Raw genomic sequence first — 24,494 nt, forward strand, 5'->3', positions numbered from 1 at the left:
TCCGCTCGTGAGCAAGGTTCGAGCGGAGTCACCAGCCCTGCGCTAATTCTCACTTGAGACGGGGCCCGGCCGGGGCGGAAGAGCGTGTGGAAAGAGGGGCGCGCCTCGCAGGACGTGGCCAAAAGTGGAGTTGCTCCGAGACACAAATGCAGCTGAAATGGGCTCGCAAGTTGTCCATGTTTGGTCCTGGCGCTGCCCGCGGGCGCGGGCTTGGACGTCCGCAGGAGGGGTTCCCCGGCGCCCCCGCCGCCCTGCGCGCCTCTGCCTTTGTCCCCGCGCCCCCCACGCCTCGCCCTCCCGGGGGGCGCCGGCGGCCGCGCGGGGAGGCGGGGCGGGGCCGGGCGCTCCCGCAGCATCCCAGCGCGCCGGGGCCGCGCGCCCGCCCTCCGCTCCGGGGACAGGGCCGGCCCGGCCGCGCCCCCGCCCCGCGTCCCCGCGTCCCCGCCCCGCGTCCCCGCCCGGCCACGTCCCCCGCCGAGGCCGCCCCCTGGCGGGCAGAGCGGGCGCCGGGCTCGCGCGGCGGCGGGCCCGGGGTTGCCATGGTAACCGGCAGCGGCCGCCGCCACAGCAGGGCCGGCCTCAGCGCCAGCGCCGGCCGCGGCTCGGCTCGGCTCAGTGTGGGGGTGAGCGGCGGCGGAGCGGCCGGCCGGGGGAGCGGGCGCGGCCCGGCGGCCTCAGCATGGAGGACGGCTTCTCGAGCTACAGCAGCCTGTACGACACGTCCTCGCTGCTCCAGTTCTGCAACGGTGAGGGCGGCGGCCGCGAGGGCGGGGGCGCGGCGGCGAGCGGGCCGGGGCCAGGCCGGCGGCCGGGGAGGCCGCGCAAAGTTGCGGCGGAGGGGCGCGCGGTTCCCGCCGCCGCGGGCGCATTGTGCTGGGCCGCGGGCCCCGGGCGCGCCTCGCTGCGCCCCCGCCCGCCAGCGCCCGGCTCCGGCCCGTGCGCGCGGGGCCCCCGGTCCTGGGGAGCTCGCGCGAGCGCACCGGCCGGGCAGCGCGTGGGGAGGCCCGGCAGCCCCGGGGCTCCGGGGACGTGTTGCTTTCTGCTTCCAAACTCACATCTGTTTGGAAATGTCTGGATGAACAACTCGGAAAACAAATCACTTAATAACAAAACACTCCTCCGAGCATGTACGCAGTGTTGGTGGCCGATGGACCTCAGAATCCATTCGGTTCTACTTGGATGAAATCATCCCAGTTTAATGCAATCCAGAGCTTTTGAAATGGACAAGCAAAGTGAACCTGGCTTAAAAGTGTTTCGATTATTTCATTTATGGAGTGATAGATTTTATTTTCTTGTATTTTTTACAGGAAGGAAACATTAATAACTACCAATATGGCATCTTTAAAAAATATATAAAATCCTACATGCTGGAAAGATTTTAGTCTCCCTAGCAGGGTTGAAAAAGATTTTCACAGCACATCGCATATTTTATCAGAACGTGATGTGTGATAATTCATGCATGAAAGTTCACCGTACAATTTTTTATATGTTGGATTTATTGCTTTAGCAGAGGGCCCCAAAAGTTTGTTAAAGGAAAAAAAATGTGTATCTTATAGAATTTGCCTGTAGTGCACTTGGAATCTTTTGGAATTTAGACGCTTTCACAACTGGAGCAATTTATTTTGCAATGGTAATTGTGATTTAGGGGAACTTTTCTAGTTATTCAACACCTGTTTGCAAATAGGAAGTATTCACTCTAGCAATAAAGATTGTTGACCGTGTTGATTTATCCCATATAATGACATTTTAATCTCTGGTGAAATCTATCATCTTTTTCATGGAAGAGTGTATACTCTGTTGGTTTTGGCAGGTTATAATTTTCGTATTAATCACATGTGGGCCTTCATTAACTTAATAATGCCCTCTTCAGTGGAATGAAAGAAAGTTTTTACTCTCTCCTAATTTAACAGCAGTTTCCAAGAGCAGAACTGCTGTTTTTAGCCTCAGAAGTTGTTGCAGGCAGATAGAGTGTATTTGGTACTCCGCTGGCCACTGGAATCCCTTCGAGTTTAGAATCATGGGAACGGTTTTACTCTCCAGTAGGTTGGATAGATTCTTCAATTAAATTTTGAATAGTTTCCTTAATTGACTTATAACCAATCATATTTGAATGACTATTTTTTTTAAAGATTTTATTTATTTATTTTTCCCCCCAAAGCCCCAGTAGATAGTTGTATGTCACAGCTGCACATCCTTCTAGTTGCTGTATGTGGGATGCGGCCTCAGCATGGCCAGAGAAGCGGTGCGTCGGTGCGTGCCCGGGATCCGAACCCCGGGCCGCCAGCAGCGGAGCGCGCGTACTTAACCGCTAAGCCATGGGGCCGGCCCTAAATGACTATTTTTGATGTAAAAGATAGTACAACCCCCTACATGTTTATGATAGATTCCCCCTATGTTAGTTGTGAAAGGCATGTGGCTGAAAAATTCTATTAAATGATTTCCAGGCATAAAGGCTTTTTAAAAATTAATATGTGGGTATATATGTTGACAGTTTGATTTAGGTTATGAAAATGAGCCTAGATATTTTTATTTGAGCAGTTTTTTGGGGGCCTGATCATATTGTTCCTAAATAGCAGTTCAGTCCTGAAATTGACACACACATCTATTCATGAATGTTTTGGTTTTCTGCCTCTTCTTGTTAATTGCTAGTTGAGAGATATTGGTAAGATATTTTACTGGTAATGATGTCTGGAAGAAAATAAAAACTAGCTCTTATTTATTGTATGGGTAACAGTTTAAAGAAAAATCAATTAAAATCACTGGAATCAAACAATAAGATGACTTCAAAACACAATTGAATGAATCATAAACTGTTGAATTATTTTTCTCAAAAAGTTCTTAGCTCTGTATTGTTTTTTCGTTACCTTATGCATAAAGTTTAAAGCAAGAGTAGTCTGTGGGGCAGAAATGAATATTAACTGATGACGTCTAAAGCAACAGATGTGTTGATGTTAAATTATCCATTTTAAGAGGCTTCCATTAAGTGCAAATATAAATGAATACAATTCAGTTAATTACTATGATGATTCAATTAAAGCAGGGGATCACAGAAACACCATTGCACCAAGAGCTAAATTAAACATTTGGATATTTCATTAGCTACACTGAAAACTCTTTTTCTTTTTAAATCAGAGATTTACATTACAATGACCAGACTACAACGGCATAATATATGAACTCATAAATTTTCGTCTGTTGATTATGCTCCATGCTTTTGATAGTGACAGGAACTAAAAAGTCACAGTTATGTATTAGCTTCAGGAAATACAACCCACACTTATTATTTGGATGACTGTCACAGTTAATGTCCTCCTGGGGGGATCAGATGGAAGACAGTATATAAAAGACGGGAGGAAGAGAAAACTTTGTTCTAATGAATGACATTTCTATCTCCCCCTAATTCTTTCTTTCTTGCTATGTCTCCTACTTAATTTGTAATGCATGCTAAATGTAGAGTTAGGTAGGATTTAGCCTCCTGAAAAGACACCATTCTCATCTTTTAGATATTGTCTCTCTGATTTAAGTAGAAAATTTCTGCAGCAATTTTTCTTCACAGTATTTAGAACTTTGTCAAGTGAGCTAGAAACCACAAACTTCTTTTATTGCTCTAACAAAAACTACGATAGTTGGAAAGTGGACGAAAGTTATCATTTATAAGCCAATTTGTGATTTGGGAGATACTGTCCTTTACTCCATATCTTCTTCGAAGCCTCCTTTTGAGGGAGGTGGTATTACCACCCTCTTTTACATATGAGGAAACTGAGGCCCAAAGAGATTTGGTAACTGTATAAGGCCACATGACTAATAAGGCTTGGATACCAGTCTGGATCTTTTTTTGTTTTAATAATAGCTTAACTGAGATATTATTCACATACCATAAAAATTCACCCTTTTAAAGCATACAATTAAGCAGCTTTTAGTGTATTCACAGAATTGTGCAAGTATCACCATTATCTACTTCTAGAACATTTCATCACCCCAGAAAGAAACCCTGGTACCCACTAACCGTTACTCTCATTTACGTAACGTCCTAGACCCTGATGACCACTATTCCACTTTCTGTCTCTATAGATTCTGGGTGTTTAATATAAATGGAATCATACAATGTTTGGCATTTCATGTCTGGCATCTTTCCCTTAGCATAATGTTTTAAGGTTCATCCGAATTGTAGCATATGTCAGTACTTCCTTTTTACTGCCAAATAATATTCCATTTTATGGACATACCACATTTTGTTTATCCATTCACCGGTTGACGGACATTCGGGTTGTTTCCACTTTTTGACTATCATGAATCATGCTGCTGTGGACATTTGGGTACCAGTTTTTAGTTTTTGTATGTGTATGTTTCATTTCTTATGGGTGGATATCTAGGAGTGGAAGTGCTGGGTGGTGTGGTCACTCTGGGTTTAACATTTTTGAGGAACTAATCTGAATCTTTTGAAATCTAAGTGTCAAGCTGTTTTTATTACACCTTGCTGATATAAGAACAGGGAGTTAAGGAACTGGATTTAAGAGAGAAAGAAGTGGGTGTACGAAGAACAATAAAATGTTGCCATTTCATTTCTGTGGGTCTCTTTCGATCCTTTCACCAGTCAGGGCTCACCAAAACGAGTCAGGGCGCACCCTCGCTTAGTCGCCGTAGGTTATAAGAGTCTCCTAGTTGGAAGAGACCTACCAGGTCATCTCATCTCCTGGTTTACTTTCTTGAGCCTTTGAACTGCTCCTTCAAGTGCAGCTTACCCGGGAACCCCAGTGTGAAGCAGATCAACATCGGGCTGCTCCAGCAGAAGTGGGCGAGGGCAGCGCTCTGGCCCTCCTCTCCTGCCCCCGCTTCCACTGATTCAGTCCACCCATCCCTCCAGGGCTTGAAATCTCTGTTCTCTGGGGGGGATGCACCAAAGGTTATTCATCCCATGCTTGAGCAGTTCCAGGGGACTGGAAACTCACTCTCTCTCCGTGCAATCCATTCCTTCTTTGGACGGTTCAGACTGTCAGTTCCTATATGCAGTCAAAATTTGGCCCCAGTTCTGCCCCTTGAGTCCACAGAGAATGAGTTTAATCTCTTTTCCATACACTAGGTCATCACATGTTTGAAGACAATCTTGATAGCTCTTCCTCAAGTCATCTTCTGGCTAAATATTACCATTAAAAAAATTCCTCATAAGACGCAATTTTAGACCCTTAATTGTCCTGGTTTGCCTGATCTGCACTTATTTCCTTTTGTCTCTATGCCTTTTAAAATTTGACACACTGAATGTGGTATTTTAGGCATGGTTTTTAAACAGAGCGGAGTAGAGTGAGATACTTCACTTCCCTTATTTTAAAGTCTATACTTCTAATAATGCAGCCCAAGATCATATTAGCTCTTTTGCTTGTCACTTCACATTGTTACCTCTTACTAATTGTCACCTAAAATTCTTGTCTGTTTTACATGTACTGTGGCTCAGCCCTTTCTTTGCTTACTTTTACCTTTTCTTTTTGAGGAGTTTCCTCCAGCAGACAGAGCCCTATCAGATTACAACACAATTGTAATCTGTGTTGTGATGCTGTAAATAATCCCAGTGCTCATATAACATATCTCAGCATTATAATAACATGGAATTTGGTCATTGCCTTAAAGGGTTATGATTTTGGCTAGTAGCCTTTTCTCCATCTTGCCTGGGAAGGTGTCATGAGAGACCTTATTAGATTCCTTCTAAAGCCTGTATACAGTGTATCTACCAGTTCCCTGGGGTAGCTTCTCTTGCAGATGATACTTGTTCGTAACCCCAGCAGGTCAGTACGTGCTGCTCCCAGTCGCATTTTGAAATCACTTTAGAATAATCTTTTGAGCTACTGTTATTTATTTTCTCTAGTTTTGAAATGGAAATTGTTTTAATATCTAAGCATTTATATTTGGGGAATTAAGAATAATTTATTTTAGATCTTAAACATCTTCTGGCATCTATAACACTGATGACTTTCCCTTAACTATGATTAAGGTAGAATTTTCAAGTTGGTAAATAATTGGATTTAAAACAAGATCAAGGAACTCCTGTGGGGAAGTCATCTCAACTCAACAATGTGAAGTATTTTCAAACCTCTTTGGCATTCTCGTATGGTGACAGAATACTGACCTAGGCTTTCTGCAATAACAAAATCAAAAGAAGATGCTTTCATGGATAAGTGCAGAGCTAGCACCCGTGCTAAGCGAGACTTTCTAATTGGTACGCTTGGTACTCCACCCGACCAGGAATTTATTTTGTAGCCAAACCACAAGGATTTATGACATTATAAACAAACCCAAGCATTTTGGTGGAAAATTCACAAAACTGTGTTTAAAAAGTAACCATTAGTTGGTTATTGTTAATTTCTGAGATAGTGTAAGCCTTTTTATGTATTCTCTTAAAAAATAAACATTTTAGTTGAGTGGAGGGTGGATAAGAAGAGAGAAATAACATCTTTGTTTCTAGTGTTAGGGTCTGCTCGTGCTATAAAACTAGTAGCATGAAAAACTTAATCATGGATAACATTGAGAATTGTACATTAAAGCATTGCTTTTATTAGTAAGGGAGTTTCACCAAAGTCTTAAAATTAATGGCATTTTGTACTACCCACAAAAATCTCTTTCAGGAAAAATACTATTATTCATCTTTAAAATCTTAGCTTATTAATAGATTTCTAGTATTAGCAAAATGTTTTAAATGTGGTCAGAAACATTGATATTAAAAAGAAGTATGCTGTAAATTCTAAATGCTATATAATTATTATCAGTACAACCCCCCACCCCTGCCATAGCTTCATGTTTTTCTCATTAGATGTTTGACATATAAATTCAATATTCTGCTGAAAGCCACACATTTGTTTTAATGTCATGCAGGACTGGGGGTATTCGAGGCGCCAGCAGGAGCAAGGCACATCCTCTTTGGTTTGCTTGAAATAAATAACTTTTTAAAGAGTTTATCTTTCTTTAAAGTACTTATATTTTCATTAAGAATTAGGTAGACAGGGGCCAGCCCAGTGGCGTAGCGGTTAAGTTCGAGGCTCCGCTTCGGCGGCCCACGGTTCGCGGGTTTGGATCCCGGGCGCGCACTGACACACCGCTTGTCAGGCCATGCTGTGGCGGCGTCCCATACAAAGTAGAGGAAGATGGGCACGGATGTTAACCCAGGGCCAGTCTTCCTCAGCAAAAAGAGGAGGATTGGCAACAGATGTTAGCTCAGGGCTGATCTCCCTCAAAAGCGTGAGGTAGACATACTTACAATTTTGTTTCCTCTAAAGCTGTATCTTTCATGGAAAATACTATTGGTATAGAAAACCACATTTTTGCAGAGTACTTAGTTGTGTCTTAAAATGCAGTAGTATCCTTATTCTGCCAGCTTTCTGGAAAAGCTTTAAACTCTCTGTCTGTAATCAACTACCCCGCTGTGGAGGGGCACATTTGACCTGGAGGCTTGGATGATGCGAGAGGGCGAGAACTCCAAGCCCAGAGGCTTTCCGGGTGGGTAGTCTGGTAGGAGACCTCACCAGGGACCTGCGGAGGAGGGAGAGCCGGCCGTCCCCGCCCCCTCTGTAGGGGTAGGCGGCGTCATCCTGGACTGCACATTATTCCCACAAATAACCTTTCAGGGTCAATGGGCAGCTCACAGTTAAAGATAATGAGGATAGAAACGGTTAGGCAAGTGTTCATGGAGACAGAGGCCTTTAAGTCCACTTGGCAGATGGAGCCGATGTCGAGTGAATACCTACAATGTGCGTAGGACAATTGAAAATGTCTAAAACATGGTCTTCCCCAGAAACATTAGATCTCCCTGGTCATTATCCTAGACTCTTCTTTGCCCCACCCTGCCATCTCAGTCGGCCCAGGAGATTCTGCTCCCCAAGTATCTGATAATCCATCCCTTTGGCTTTAGCTCAGACCCTCACCAGTTCTCAACTGGGTTTTTGTTTGTTTCTTAAAAACAGCAGCCCCAAACTCGTCTTTCTGCCTCCCGTTCCAGCCCGCTTCAGTGCATTCCTTTGTTATTAACTGAGTAGTGAGTACTCACCGTGCTCATTATTCCACTGATCCGGGGTTCCGACGGCACAGTGTCGACGTGGCTCTTGCCTTCAGGAAGCCTGCACTGCCAATCGGGCTGGACAGGCCACATGGTGTTCACAGTTGGTTACTGAATGACCCCGGTGACAGACGGTGCTGAGAAGTTTGAGGAGCAGTGTCAGAGTGTCGTGGGGCGTTCCCCGGGGGGAGGTGTGTGGGGCTTCCTAAGGAAGGCCTTTGTCAGCTATTCTTCTAGGACGAGTAGAAACGGGGCGGGGAGAAGAGCATTCCAGACGGAGGGAAGTGTTTAGGGAGCCCTCAGGGGGAAGGACCTTTTGGGAGCTGAAAGAAGTTCTCATATAGGGAATGAAACAGGGGCAGCGTGGCTCCAAATGAGGCTGGCAGGGTCCTGTGGGGCTTCTTGGCCACGTTAAGGAGTTTGGTCTTAGTCCAAGGAGCAGGGAGAATGTGGCTGAGGATTTTGAGGCCAGGGAGTGATGTGGTCCAGTTTTCAGGGACTTTGGCAGGAGGGTTCTCCCTGCAGTGTGGAGGGTGGGCTGCAAGAGCAGGTGCGGTAGAGGCAGGAGTCAGCTGCACTAGTGCGGGGGAGAGGCGATGGAGGTGTTCACTAGAGGGGTCCTGGGGGCTCAGCTCACCTGGACTTGTGTCGTTAGGGTCGGGGAGAGGGAGGAACCGGGGATGCCACCCTGGCTCCTGGCTCACCCCCCTAAGTGAGTGCCCCGTGCCGGGATAGAAGGAGCTAGAAGGATGGGCAGGGTGGGCGATGGTTTAGGTTGAGTTTGTGGGGCGTGAGGGACCTGTGAGACGTACAAGCTGAGGGGCTGAGTAGGCTGTGAGATGCAGGGTCTGGATCCCAGGAGACGCCTGGACTGGAGATAAAACATTTGAGAGCCGTCAGTATGTACGTGGTAACTGAATCCAGGCGCAGATGAGCTCCCCTACGGAGAAGTCAGAGGTTTGGAAAGCTCCTTCTGGAAGACAGATCCGGTCCTAACAGCCTCCTGTTTGAAAGTCTTCGGCGCCCCTCCCTCCCCCTTTGGCACCCCAGGCCCTTCAGGGGACGGCTGCCTGTCTCGGCTCCTCCCGGGTCTCCAGTGCGGTGAGCTATCCTTGCTCGGTCTCCACGTGGTTATTTGGTATAACCCTCTGTCCTCTGCATTTTCTCAGAGGTTTGTTTTCAGATCTCCCATTAGACCGTCACCACCTTCCGAGCAGGGTCCCTTGGTGATCATCTTTGTGTCTTTCCACCTCGGCGGCACCTGGCACATGACGGGTTTCCCGGCGAATATTGGTTGAATGAAATCAGGCACAATCTTCTTTAGCTTGTAGTGCCTCCTCATACACACGCACACCAGGCAAAGTGCCTCACCTGTGACAGGTGCACTCCAAATTTGGTTAAATAGGGAAAACACTCACATCGCTTTTCTATATGCTTGAAATAACGTATATATGTCTATATTATATGTCACGTCTTATCTACACGTGTGTACATATATGTATGCATGTAACGTGTGCACGCATGCATGCATACATGTGACATTTAACTCTCCCCTCATCAAAGAACCAGTAGATTTAGGCATTCAGAAGAGAAGGCATTGCAGGCGAGGGAACATCCTGGGTAAAACCCAGAAGCATGTGGACGCAGGACGGTGAGGAGGCCGGCCTGAGGGAGTCGAACTCACCGCGCAGCCTTCACAGAATGCCTCTAGCCGGACAGCGCCTCACTTGAACCAATAAGTGGAAACATTTGCAAAAAGCATTTGGTGGTTTAAAAGGCTTAAAACAAATTATTTTCAGCCAAAGTAATTGACACAATGAAGTAGTTCTTGGCAGAACCAGCATTTTTCGCAGTAAAAAAGATTTGACTGTGAAATCAGCCCCCAAAAAAGTTATTTTATGTAGCAAGAATTTTGCCGTTCTTAGAAAAATATGTTCCAGTCGAGAAACAGTTGGGTAGAGTCAGGGCTGTCTTATGCTGCAGCATCATTATACATCTTAGCCTCAATTATAGCGTCATAAACAGTTGAAAATCCTCAGGAATCAAACTTAGTGACAATCCTTCATCTATTATCAAGTCACTTGTAATGCTTAACCACCCCGTGTGTAAACCGTGGACACTGCTCCCCAGGGACTGTGCAGGAGCTATAATAAAGATAATGATCTGTTAGCGTGGCTTCACCGAATTAGTCCTTTCGCAAGTAATTAAGCAGGATTGCCCACACTCCACTGCTCTCAAAGACTAAAATCTGGCTCTGTGTGTCGTTTCTTTGCCTTCCTGGAAAATGGCCTTTTATTGAGTTGATATAATTTAATTATGTAAAAATATGTGTTCAGACCACATCTTGTACTTAATTATAGCTCTGACGCCACAGACTTGTTATTTCCCACCAGAGCTTGTCCTTTTCAAAGGCAGAGGCCGAGTCTCATGCATCTTTCTCTCCCCAGTGCCAGGCACCGTGTGTATGTGTGTAGAATGGCCGGGAGGAGAGAGAACCACGATGGTTCTGGAGTTCTCATTAAGCGGTCTCGGGCTTCACGTGGTCTGAGCACTTACAGGTGTACCCCCGTTTAATCCTCACTGCACCCTAGGAGGTGGCTGCTGTTATCATCTCCATCTTGGCTGGTGAGGAAACAGAGGCCCAAAAGTTTAAGTAACTTGCTCGAGGTCCCCTGGCTAGTCCTTTTCAGAGCTGGGATTTGAACCCAGGCATTCTGGCTCCACTGTCCATGGCATGGTAAGAGCTCAGTTATGTTTGATGAATGAATGGTGGATCAAAAGATGGGAATGACCACAGACGTGGAGGGGGCTTCAGAGGTCATGTTAGCTACCCCTTGCTTCTGGTTGAGGCCAGGCACTAATCACCAGTTCAGAGCTGAGTTCCTGTCACTGGATGGCTGTCGGGGTCTCTGAACAGGTTTCCCATCTTCATCCATGTTTCCCTTCAAATCACACCACTTCAGCACTTTCTAAAGCAGAAGTCTCGTTTATCTCTGAATTGCCCCAAGTCCCGCGCAAGTTCCCATAGCTCCAAGGACCCAGGGCCAAGTCCATGAACCGCCTCCCACCTGCTGCCCTGGCCCAGGGCTGCCTCTCCTCCCGAGGGCCCTGGGATCCTGCCACCCTGGGTTTCCCCAACCCTTCTTCACCTGACCACCTCCTCCTCCTTTAGAACCCACCCGGCTGAGACCAGGGCAAGCCTTCCCTCCCTGGATTTCAGTTGGTGCCCTGCCTCACTGCACTGCAAACCTTGATTTCCCTCCAGACCACCAGCTCCCAGAGGACCACACCTGTCAGTACCTGTGTGCTGAACCAAAGAGGAGTCCTTTCAGAGTGGATGTATTAAATGGTCCCTTCAGTCTGGTAATGGCCTCCTAAGAAAGTTTTAACTCTCTCTATTGGTAGCCCACTCCAACTGCTGTAACCGAGTATGAATGAAACTGCTCAGTCTTTCTGGAAACAGTTCTAGTTCTTTCAGTTTTTCTCCAGCAGGCTTATTCTATTAATTATTCTCTTGCTTTTCTCAGAACCTCTTTTTATTTTTAATCGTGGTAAAATACACATAACATAAAATTTATCATCTTAGCCATTTTTACGTGTACAGCTCTGTGGCATTAAGTACATTCACACTGTTGTGCACCACCATCCATCCACAGAACTCTTTTCATCTTGCAAAACTGAAACTCTGTCCCCATCAAACAATAAATCCCATTCTTCCCTCCCCCGCCCCAGGCACCCACCATTCACTTTCTGTCTCTATGAATTTGACTCCTCTAGGAACCTCATAGAAGTGAAATCATACAGGATTTGTCCTTCTGTGACTGGCTTATTTCACTTGAAGAATGCTTTTTTAAAACTCTAGTTTCATGAAGTTATAGAATCCCAACTGAACGATGACTAACTAAGGTTCAAAGTCGGGTGTGAAGATTGGGATAATTACCTTGAAGTTCGAGGCTGTCAGAGTCTGCTGGGGTGTCACCAGGTCACACCCACGTGCATTACAGCAGCCCTGCTCAGCCTGTGTAAAGTTGAAGCATCTTATCTCTGGACTCCCTGTAATAAAGTGTGTTCTGTTCCCCAAGTCAGCGTCAGTGCAAGGCTGGCTCTAGCAGGGCGGTGCAGAACCCTGGAAATAGGGCTCAGACTCCAAACTGCCCTTTACACCCATCGAGCAGCAACAAAGGCTGCTCTGATAGGCAGAGAATGGGGACAAGTGTCTCAGCTCTCTGAGGAATGGAGGAGGTGGAAAAAAATTTTAGAGCAGTTTAGAAAAACGATGAGGGGCATATGTTTGCTAAAGAAGTTCCATGACATATGCCTTCTGATCACCGATAGCATGCATTCTCTCCCAGCTAGCTAAGACGCTAAGAAAGGAAACAGCAGATGTGAGACCCAGGATCTGGGAAGGATCTGGGCTGGAGGCTTGGAATATCTCTGAGTTTTTTTGTTTTTTTTTAAAGATTGCTGTTGCACATTTGGCACAATCCACTGACATGAAAGTCTGATTGGAGCATCTCACTTGCAGGACTGTTTAAAAAGATGAGCAGGCATAGGCTACACACATTCAAATGAATCATTAACTCTTGAGAATTAGCATAAAAGATTATGTGCATTTCTTTCAAGACCCTCTGTAATCTATCATCAAATTACTCTTCCCGAGGTTCAAAGCATGATCTTTGGGGACAGATGGGTCTGGGTTCAAATCTTGATTCTGCCATTTAGGAAGAAGCTGGGGAAATAAACACCCTGACCCCACTCTCCTCCCTCCCTCTCATCTTCTGCTCTGTGCCCCACTGGGCAAACCCAAAGGGAAGCTGGAGAGCAAGGGAGCATGTTGCAGCCCCCGGTGCAGACAACCTCCAGCACAGAGGATGGGGAGGGAGGAGTGGAGGGAGGGCCTGGAGGGCAAATACCAGAGGTCCAGCAGTGTTGCTTAGAATCGAGATGTTAACAGTTAGGAATAAGTGTTGCCTTCGTGTTGTCTTGATGGTTGCAACTCCATTGATCTATCCTAGTTCCTGATGACAAGTAGGCACCCCATACATGTTGGATTTAGGGTCTTCGCACATCCCTCTGCCTACCGTGGGCATTGCTCCTCCCATATGCCAAGAATTTCCATGGCTCTGTAGTCATGCTTTACCAACCCTCCCCTGTTTCCATAGTGAAATACAGTTCCTCCTGGTGTCTGCCAGCCTACAGAAATCTTCCACAATCTCTCCAGGGCTACTTGGTCTTTTCTCCGCAATTCCAACTTATGATACATACATCTCCAACTGGCACTTGTTTCATTCCATCTGTGCAGGCCTTTGTTCCACCACCAGCTAGTAAGTTCCTTAAGAGTGGAGACCCTGGATTGTCTTTTTATTTTGCTTCCTTCCATTGCTCTGCACGGTGCTTTGCATATAGTATGTGTTCAAAAAATGCTTATTGAATGAAAAGTCAAATGCTAAAATTATACAAAGAGCCGTGCTATCTTTAAATTATCATGAAAGGCAAAGGGAGGGCTTCCTGATGCTGAAAAGCTTCTCAGCATTACCTCAAACACTTCCTCATCATTTACAGCTATGAAATAACTCAGTCACGTGTAGCAAAGCCTGTTAGTTATTGTAGAGTGGAGTCAGCGCGTGAACTTTCAGCAGTCATGGGTTGTACATATTTTCATACGTACTTGGGAAAAGCAATAAATATTTATACAATTTTATTTTGTTTATTTACCCATTTTGTGTTCAATGTGGCATCTAAACATAGGCCAACCAGTGTAATCTGTTCCCACACTGGAGGGGTTTACTGAGAGAGGTACAGTTTACACAAAACCACGTGTGCTGTGGACCGAGGAGTTTTTCAAGAGTAATTTTGACACACTCTGTTGTCATCTCATTTACTGACCTTTAAACACAACCCCAGTGTAAAACCATCACTCTAGTGTTTTATAGTTTTTAAAGAACCTTCAGATCTGTTTCTTGCTTAATTCTCACAGCCAAACTCTGAAGTAAGTAAAACACTACTGTTTTATCGCATTCGTTTTACAGACGGTCAGGTAGACTGATGGATGTTAAGTCAGCCCACCGAGGCCACGCAGTTCAGTCAGTGACAGTCTCAAACCCAGGTTGCCTCACAAAACCAGGGCTCTTGGAACTGTGCCATGTTGCCTTCTAATTGTTGTCTTCACGTTAGTATCCACATTGATCTGGTAATCTACCTTTGTAAGAGCACCTTACTTTCTTTAAAAAGAAAGTACGACAGACACTTCTCCAAGGAAGATATACAGATGGCCAATAGGCACATGAAAAGATGCTCAACATCACTAATCATCAGGGAAATGCAAATCAAAACAACACTAAGATACCACCTCACGCCCGTCAGAATGGCTATAATCACCAAGACAAAAAACAACAAATGTTGGAGAGGATGTGGAGAAACAGGAACCCTCATACACAGCTGGTGGGAATGCAAATTGGTGCAGCCTCTATGGAAAACGGTATGGAGATTCCTCAAAGAATTAAAAATAGAGATGCCCTATGATCCAGCCATCCCACTACTGGGAATCTATCCAACGCACCTGAAATCAACAATCCAAAGAGGCTTATGCACCCCTATGTTCATTGCAGCATTATTCACCATAGCCAAGAAGTGGAAGCAACCTAAGTGTCCCTCGACTGACGATTGGATTAAGAAAATGTGGTATATATATACAATGGAATACTACTCAGCCATAAAAAAAGACAAAATCGTCCCATTTGCAACAACATGGATGGGCCTGGAGCGTATTATGTTAAGTGAAATAAGCCAGAAAGAGAAAGACAAACACTGTATGATCTCACTCATATGTGGAATATAAACCAACACATGGACAGAGAAAACTGGACTGTGGTTACCCGGGAAGTGGGGGTGGGGGGTGGGCACAAGGGGTGAAGGGAGTCATATATGGGGTGATGGACAAACAAAAATGTACAACCCAAAATTTCACAATGTTAGAAACCATTAAAATATCAATAAAAATCAAAAAAAAAAAAAAAAAAAAAGAAAGTACGATAGAGGTAATTGCATCTTTCATTCTGCAGATTTTCTTATTGTGTGTTTTTTTTCCTGGACCTTGAAAGTTATTTATAGATACACCCTGCTTTAAGAAAACCTGACGTTCAAGAATCTGGATGTATAAAACATAAGCCAGTCGGGGCCAATTTGGATCCCGGGCACACACTGACCCACTGCTTGTCAGGCCATGCTGTGGCGGCATCCCACATAAAGTGGAGGAAGATGGGCATGGATGTTAGCCCAGGGCCGGTCTTCCTCAGCAAAAAGAGGAGAATTGGCATGGATATTATCTCAGGGCTGATCTTCCTCACAAAAAATTAAAAAATAAAAATAAATAAATAATATAAAAAAGTAAAACATAAGCCAGTCAAGATTACTTACAGGATTCCAGAGCATTTTCTTAAACTGTAAATTTCCTTATCTGCTTAAACATCGTACCTACCACATGTTGACTTTGTTCTTCAGGGCCACATCCTGGGTAAAGTGCTGCTCTTTTTTTTTTTTTTTTTTTTTTTTAATTCTTGTAATTCCTGTTCTTTCTCAAATCACAATATGATGTATCTTAACGAGATGGGGACACTGCTGACTCTGCAGTGGTACGCCCTTACTTGTGCAGTTTTCTGTTCTGACTGAAGTGTGGGCTGAGACACCACAGGCCCAGAAGTTGTGTCCAGAGCTCGGACAGGTGCCTTGGAACTGGGCTGGTACTCTGCCTCTTTGCGAGGTCCATCCCTCGCACGGGGTTTATCTCAGATGCCTTGAGAGCCAACAGCCCTGAGGGAGAACTCGCTTCTAAATTAGCCCAGAACCCCTTATCTGTGATTTCAAAATCCAGAAGGCTCTGAAAATCAAATGCTTTTTGGACACTCATTTGTTAGTTAGACTTGGCCTGATTGAAATCATTTGGTGGGGGGAAAAAAAACTCCCCTGAATTCAAACATGTGGCTTTTAATGGCTTATCTTTATTTCTTTTAGTATGAAAGTTCTTCTGCTTTTCTGCAGAGGTATTTTTGAGTGTGATTTCGGGTGCTGCCCCAGACCCTCCTAGGGTTGTCGGGGAATACATGGTGTGTGCTGCATGCTTCTGTTCTGAGGTCAGAACCTGGATTCAGAAGCCTACGAGGCCCCGGGGCTTTCGGGGAAGGGTTTGTGGACCGGTGGGACCCAGTGTGTCCAGGGCAGTTCCTGCTGAGACCCCACACGGCAGGTCTTCCGCACTGTCCTACGTCCGTGGACACTGGCCTGGTGCTTGACTAACATTCAGTGGAAAGCCTGGCTTCCTTCCTTCCTTCCTTCCACAGGAATTTTGTGTCTACTATTTACAAGGCCTGGCACTTGGCTTGAGAAACAGGGATACTTCACATCTGCATAATATCTACAGCTTTTGATTTTGTTGTAGTTTCTCATTCTGTCCTCGCAACAGTTCCTTGGAATAACTGCAGTCGGCCCTTTTCAGAGCGGAGGAACCGAGGGTTAAGTGGTTCCCCGAGGACGCAGCGCTCTCCATCTGCAGATCCCAGGCCTCGTGCTTTTCCTGTTCTGCTGCATTCAGAGGCCCTCACAGCTATTTGTTGATTCAAACCAAATTTCTGCCTTCCAGGACTCGGCTCTTCAAAACCCAATCCAAACGAAGGGGCGGCTCTTTTCAGATTCCCGGGACAAGTCATCTAACCTCCGTGTGCCTCAGTTTTCTCTGCCATAAAGTGGGTTTCCTAGTCCTTGCGAGGGAAGTAATCTGTTGACGGTGCTTTGTGAACTGCAGAACTCTGCCTGGTCACATGGTGAACTATTTCCCAATTCTTCCTTCTCCACCCGCACATCCAGGTGTGTCTGGGGTCCCTGCCATGGTGTTTCCCCCCATGTCTTTTGGGGTTCACCTCCTAGACTTCTTTCTCTACCTTCCTTTCTGACACTCCTCAAGAGCAAAGCCTCCGTTGTCTTCATTCGTCTTTGAGAACCGTGCATTGCCTCGCTTACTAAGTGAACAACAAATGTGTATTGGAATTTCTACGACAGAGAGATGTGTTGCTTATAATTCTGGTGGTTTGGGCTTGCTGACATTGTCAGTGGTGCCTTGCCAGCTGTGGCACACACGTGCCTGAGGGCATTTACAAGGCTGTGTCTTTATGACACCAAAACAGCTGAATATAGACCGAGAAAGTCAATCAAGTGACTGTTGTTTAACCTAAATCTAAAAATGCAGATTTTAGGCACTATCCAGATGATGATTCTCTTTCGATACACTGTAACTAGAAACAGTAACTGTGAAGCTGGCTCATTGGTTTACAAACCATGTGGCCTTTTGGAGGAACCGTCTAGCATTCAGGTGTTTGTTGGAATTTCTCCCCTGCTAGGAACCTCTCGGTGACCCTTTCTCATGCATTATGGCCTCCCAGTGTGCCTCGTCCCTCTTCCCTCCCTATTCAGTGGGCTCTACAATTTGTCTGGCTCAGAGGTTTCCTCCACGCCAGACTCAGAGTGTCAAGATTTAGGGCCGGTTTGAAGTGGGTGGGTGAGTGTCGGGGGCGACGCAGGCTTCTCTGCAGGGTTGCTGAAAGTTTCGAGGATCAAGGAAATCATATAAACTTTTGAATAGAGGCCCGGAGCGTTTGTTTGGAGTTCCTAGTGACAAGCATCTCAGTTACCAACTGCTTGGTTACAATTTGCTTTTCTTTAGCTAAACATTCCTCCGTGGTTTTAAAAGCAAGTGAACGGATAAAGTGTTTCTAAGTGTAATAATTCTCTTTTCTGATCCATTGCTAACAAGCCGAGAGTGGGCAGAGGGGGCATAAACCGAAGGATCTCTAATTTACTCTGCCAAAAAATCCGTTCCACACTCTGTCGGCTCCACATCTTCCTCCTCAAGGCAGAATAAATTAGGTGCCACCCTTGGAAACGAAGTGCCCCTTTTGGCCCAGGAATCTTCGCTAGCCACTTTTCTTGAGGAAAGATGATTAATCTTGTTGCACCAAGCAAAAGGATTACAGGTATGGCTGAACCAGTTTTGTATGCTTTGAAATACCACCGTGTCCATGTGTTTCTCAATGAGGGAGCAACAAATGACGATCTTGGGCAATAGAAATACTGGCTTTTGATTTAAGGGGAAAAAAATAAAACAGTTGCTTTGCTTCTTAAAAAAATCTTCAAGGCAAAAATTCAAATGCCCTAGCACGTATATTTATATGGTTTTTTGGTTGTAGAAAAGGTAATCTGGTAGACTATCAGGACTGGCAAAAATGGCTGTTTTTACCTATTAAAAATATAGAGATATAAGAAGACTGTCAACTTTGCATATAATTATTCTAACCCAAATCAATAACTAGTTATCTAAAATTAATGAAAGTTTAGACAAATTGAATGCTTATGTTTATGTTCTGGAAGATCTGACCCCAGAATCCCTTTCACACCCGCCGTGAGGTTGCTGATGCTGAGTCAGCTGCCCGGGCACACGGTACCAGCCACGGAGACCTTTCTCAGCAGACAGGGCCACAGCTCCCAGGCCCTGCACGCTGCCAGCCTCAGATCTACACCGAGCGATGAAGGTCCACGTATTTGACACACGTGTTGCCTTCAACATGGTTTCTGAGGGTTGACACTGTTCTTTCCCCAAACACCAAAGAAGGGACGGGGATGGTAGAGCTGTTGTCATTTTCATGGAAACCTAGAGATGGGAAGGACCTGAAAGGCTTCAGGACTAAAATTCATCTTAAAAAAAGAATCCAAAAAGAAGGTCAAAGGAAGCAATTTTATTCTAAAGCATCTTTTAAATTAATAGGTCATAAAACAAAGAATGGATTACGTAATGGATTGTGTTAAAATGCGAGTTAAAGCTGTTTTTCAGAACGCAGAGGCTGACAAACCTCTCTGGACACCCCCATCACTCCCGTCTCTCGGTGAATCCCACCCCAAACGGACCAGGTAGCTCAGAGCCAAGAAGGCGCCCTTTCCCAGGTCCCAGGCCATGGCTGCACCTCCAGTGCAGGATGGCCATCATGCGGTGCGTCTCAGTGGTCGTTTATCTGCAAAGACAAACTCAGAGTGAGTGACTTTGTGCCAGGCACAGTGCTAGGTCTATATGCTCTTTGCTCTTAGCAACCGTCCTGTGGGGGGCAGGTTGGGTTACCTCAGGTTTACATTTGGAACCGCTGAGGCTCAGAGAGGCAGAGTAACTTGCTCAAGGTCACACAGCTAGGGAGAGGCAGAACCAGTATTCAAGCTCTGCTTTGTTTGATTCCGCAGCCTTCCTGTACAACCCACAGCTCAGAGTTTGATATCTGTGAGCTTGAATTTTCCGCAGTGCTTCAACTGAGATCTGTGAGGCTTTGTGTTAAGAACCGTACCCCTTCCAGTACGGGAAGGATATGCCTCCTTGTTGTGTCACGATTGACATTGATTTATTTTAGAGAAAATTGTAATGATCTGTTTTTCTTCTACAAACAATGGTTTCTTTTTGTCTGTCTTTGTTAAAATGGGGATGAATAGGTATTTATTTTAGATAGCCAAATTGCAGCCGCTCTGTGTGAGACTTTCTGCTGTTGGAAGAACGATTTTGATTGGATGGCAGAATTGGAGATTCGTAGAACAGCCCAGAAGTGATCAGCGGAGCAACGTTTCTGAGTTGCTTTTTGTTGGGTTTTCATAAGCTGAGAGGATTTTTAGGGTGTTTGTGATATTGCTTCTTTATCTTCTCTATGATTTGGAAGATAAACCCTTGGTGACACTGGTGTCTGTTGTAGAGACACTTCTAAGACGAGCATTTTGTGTTTGCTTAGAGGCAAAAGGCGGCTGCTTAAGATAGAAATCTGACGGGAGTAAGAATGTGGGGATTCCTGCGAAGCGAGTACTTCCAATGTGATAACTGCTGATGCTTCAGAGCACAGATGTTGAAACATTGTTTTACTTTTTCCTCCTTCTAGCCTTTTCCACTTGACTTCTCAATGCCACATTCCTTCCATTGACTTTGTTACATCCCATCCTTTTGGAAGATTATTATTGATACCAAATGCTATCAGAGGAGACCTGAAGTGTAGCCTGGGGAACACATGTGGTCAGAGATCTGACGGAAGTACCTTCTCTCCTATTTTATTTGATTCCCGCAACACTCCCTCTGTAGGCAGACAGGTACTCGCCATGCCACAGATAAACACACTGGGGTCTGAGAGGCTCCGTGCTCTGCTCAGCTCAGCTCAGCTGTGGCACCTGGTGCCCCTAGGTGACAACTGGAGAGCAGTTCTGGTGATTCCCGGTCCACAGGTTTCTCCTGATCCACGTCACCTGTCGTTATGGTCCAACTTTGAATGTTGCATGCTTCGTTTGAAATGAGGAAAGCATACGTTGAAAGGGCACAATTGTCAGAGGCAAGTCTAAGACATATTTCTAACTGCTGGGCACACGGCCGATTCCTAAGAGAAGGAAGGAGGCCGTTTTGATGGAGATTCGTGTGCCCGGCTGTCTTTCTACTGAGTCCGTCAGTTTGACGCTGGAGGTCTGAGGTTCCCAAACCGTTCGGTCCATCTTGCATTTGAGTGGCTCTTTGACCCAGGCGTGGTTTTGTAACGTCGTGCTTCCGTCACTTGAAAAATACGGATTCACTGGGTTACGCAGATCTTCCAAATGTTGACCCATTTCATTATACAATATAAAAAAATCACGTGGGTTAATGTCACCACCAATGTCAGCAGCGAGTCCCTTAGTACTGGGAAGCTGTCGGGCCACAGAGGCTGATACAAGTTTTCCAACGTTCTACTTTTTTCTTGAAAGCTCAAATTTTATCATCGACAGCAAACATTGTCAATTGTTTTTCTTGAAGTGACAGGCTCACTTCACTCATCTTTGAGAAAATGATTACAAAACACTCATGGCAGAATAACCGCGGTTTGTCTCTCACTTGTTCTTTCAAGTGAAAATGACGTTCCCTGGAAGAAAGCTCACAGCTCGATTGCCCAGTGCTGTGCCTTGAGACAAGCAGTGTACTTGGCTGCAGTGAAAGGGCTGTATGTGCACTTGCCTTTGGTCACGCACAATCAAGAGACATGTTTTCGAGGATTGAGTTTTAATAAAATTAATATTTTTTGCAGCTTCATCAAAGACATTCTTACATGAATTGGCATTTTACTGTAAGTGGCAGCAAAGAGCACAGTGACTTGGTGCCACTGCCTTGATTGGGCTAAAACACCAGCAGTGTTAACCGCCATCGCTTTTGCATTATCAGTGCACATGTCAACACAGTGACAAAGGCAAATGATATCTTGGGATTATTATGAAAGTAGTTTTGACCTTAGGGACTTCCTGAAGGGGTCTCAGGGACTCTCAGGGGTCTGCGGACCATACTTTGAGAATCACTGCTGTAAGTATTAGAAACAGCTCTTCATTCAGCACATTCGTGGGTGGCAGGCTTTGTACCAGGTAATGTGCCAGGTGCCGAGGCTACCAAAAATGGATGACACAGTCCCTGTTTCCAAGGAGCACACAGTCTAATGGAGGAGGGGGTCAAGTAAAAGGATGCTTGCAAAACATTCTAGTCAGTACCGTGATAATGGAAGCCCAGGGGTGCTCTGGAAATGTGAGGGAAGACCGACCGCCTGAGCCAGCTTGATAGTCTAGTTGGTGATGAGGGGTGTTTCCTGGAGGAAATAGCGTGGAGCTGATGAGCTTTGAAGGGCAGAAGTAGAAGTGAGCCAGGTGAAGAAGAGGGAGAACATCGAGTGCTTTGGGAAAAGGCTTGGAAGCAGGCGAGAGCTCAGAGTATTTGAGAAACTGCAAGTGGTCCAGCGAGGGCTGGGGTACAGGAACGGCGGGGAGAGGGGGTCAGATGGGGCTAAAGAAGTGCCCAGAGGGCAGATCCGAAGTGCCAAGTATTGTATCCCAAAGACAGTGGAGATCCGCTCCAGGATTTAAGCACAGACTGATCAAATTTGTCTTTTAGAAAGATCACTCTGCCGTAATGAGGAAGAAGGGGAAGGGGACCTTACCAGTGGTAGGTGAGCCTGCTGAGGCTGTTGCCGGAGTCCAGAGAGCAAATGACTAGAGAGCGATCATGGAGAAAGGATCTATAAATCTTGAGAAGGTTTTTAATATTGTGAATATTTAGATATTTAGAGTTGGCAGGATTTGATAATTGATTTGGTGTTGAGGGTAAGAAACATGGAAGCAGTCAGGGATGCTCCGAGATTTATGGATTATTGACTGCACGTGGCGCATTCACAGAGGTAAGGGAGCGTGGGGAGGTGATTACAGGCAAGACGCCTGATTGAACTTAACATATTCATTTGGGCATACCCGTATGTATATACACGTGCATACATGTCCACGTCTTCAGAAGATGTCAGTGAGCTAATGGGGTCAGATCTAGAAGATGAGATGATTCTGGGCCAGAGATTTCAGTTAAGGAGTCGTCAGCAGAGGTAGTGGCTGAATCCCCAAGAGCTGATGAGATCACCCAGGAGGAAAATGGCTCAGGTCCAGAGGTCAGCCCGTTTGGCAGGAGGGAAACAGAGACCTGGGTCTTCCTGATCCTTGATCTGTGCAGAAGGGAGTAGAGAAAAGTCTAAAACTCATAACTCTTCAACTAACTGTTGAGCTATGGTCTGAACATGCTCCTAAATGTAACATAGTAAACATGATACTTTGTGAGCCATACAGCCGGTATAACACGTGTTTTTGTTCCTGAACTAACACAGACTTTGAGTCTGCAAAGGACGGTAAAAATACCAGTTACAGTGTATATTTCCTCCCCCCGCCCCAAGTATTTTTCTTTTAAAAATAGGGTGGCTTTTCTCCCTATCTGGTTTCCCACTTCTCAGAAATTTTACCTTTCTTTCTTTATACTAATAAAGGATACTGGTAATTTTGGAAGTTGGTATTTTCATGATGTCAGAAGGCCAAAGAGGGAATAATAACATGAGAAGAGCTGTCTTTCCTGGAGGTTCAGACACATACTGGTTGGCATTGCGGTGACAGGAAGAGGGAAGTTACAGGGTTTCATGCTCATCTTAGAACTGCAGTGGCCTGTAGTGTCGGGAGCGTTTGCTGGGGGTTTCCCTCCATGGTGGTAGGTGGGAAGAAGGGAGAGTCTGGGATGGGGCAGCTCAGCCTTTCGCCTCGGCATCCCTGATGATGCCCAGGCCCACCCTCAACCATGGTTCGGCACAGGCAGCCAGCCTCACCTGGGGTGGGAGGAGCTGGTGATTACTTTCTATTTCTCTTTGCATTTTAAAGTCTTTTCTAATGTATTTCTGTACTTTTAAAATCAAGATGAATCAAAGAATAACCAATTGAAATGTCTCCTAATTCTGAACTTGGGGCAAACAGACCACTCCCTTATAACCCAGGCTCTCTATTAAAGATGTTCCCCCATAACTCGGGTCCAGGAGGGTTATGAAGGAAGAACTGGACACACGCAGAGGATGTTACTCTGATATTCAGGCAACTTGACGGCAAGGGTTTTAGGATATTATCAACCTGCTAGGTGGTGGTGGAAGTTGATCTGTCTTTAAATGTTTTTGTTTTAAGCTTTTTAGCTCTACCTATGCACCATATCTTTGGCGGGGGGGGGGGGCGATTAACACAGTATTTTCTTTTTTCAAAATAGTCTTAGTTTTGTGTTTACTGAAAATGAGTTATATAGTGTGTGGCTCTTCCTTGTAATCAGTGTTGATGCGTCGTGGTCACTCAGCCACGTTGTGGGTGGAGAGGAGACCTTCAGAAGGAAACCTCTGCACATCTTGGTTCCTGCTGTGGGTCGTCAATGCTCGGTACATGGCAGCTTGCAGGGAGAAGGTCGAGGATGAAGAGGAAGAATCTTGACATCTCAGCACCTTCTCAACCTGGTTTCTGCATTATAGTTTGTTTTTTGGGGGGTTTTTTTGGTGAGGAGGATCGGCACTGAGCTAACATCTGTTGCCAATCCTCCTCTTTTTGCTTGAGGAAGATGGTCCCTGCGCTAACATCTGTGCCAGTCTTCCTCTATTTTGTATGTGGGATGCCACCACAGCATGGCTTGATGAGCAGTGTGTAGGATCCAAACCTGCCAACCCCGGGCCGCCGAAGCAGGTGGCGCGAACTTAACCACTACGCCACCGGGCCGGCCCCTGCATTATAGTTTTCCTGTTTGGTTAGAAGCAAATTCTTAGAAAACCAGTCCTGTGCATATTCAGATAATAGCCAAAACATCAGGCCAAAGAAACAGAGTCATTATTTTTCCATTAACCTAATGCACTTTCTCCGAGCAAACTAATTCCTACCCACAACTTACACACCGTGTCCTAAGATCAGATGAGGGTCCAGGGGTAGGTTCAGAATTGAAGCTGCGTTTTGCTTTAGTTCAGCTCTGTGAACCATTGTAATAAGGTGTCATGTCTAAGCAGTTGCTGTAGAGTGAGCTGAAGTGCATTGATTACAGGGAGGTGGGGAGGAGCGTGAG

General features: G+C 45.6%; 1 protein-coding gene across 1 annotated transcript in view; it reads left to right on the plus strand.

Moving 5' to 3' along the window:
• The first annotated feature begins 612 nt into the window (after nt 1-612).
• The window catches only part of EML1 (EMAP like 1), a 121,574-nt gene continuing 97,692 nt past the window's right edge, over nt 613-24,494 (plus strand). Inside the window, exon 1 of the mRNA XM_058567684.1 lies at nt 613-746. Coding sequence (XP_058423667.1) covers nt 680-746 — 67 coding nt within the window. The 5' untranslated portion in view covers nt 613-679. The remainder of the gene's footprint in view (nt 747-24,494) is intronic.

The sequence above is a fragment of the Diceros bicornis genome, chromosome 24 (assembly GCF_020826845.1).
Source record: "Diceros bicornis minor isolate mBicDic1 chromosome 24, mDicBic1.mat.cur, whole genome shotgun sequence".
Classification (NCBI taxonomy): Eukaryota; Metazoa; Chordata; class Mammalia; order Perissodactyla; family Rhinocerotidae; genus Diceros; species Diceros bicornis.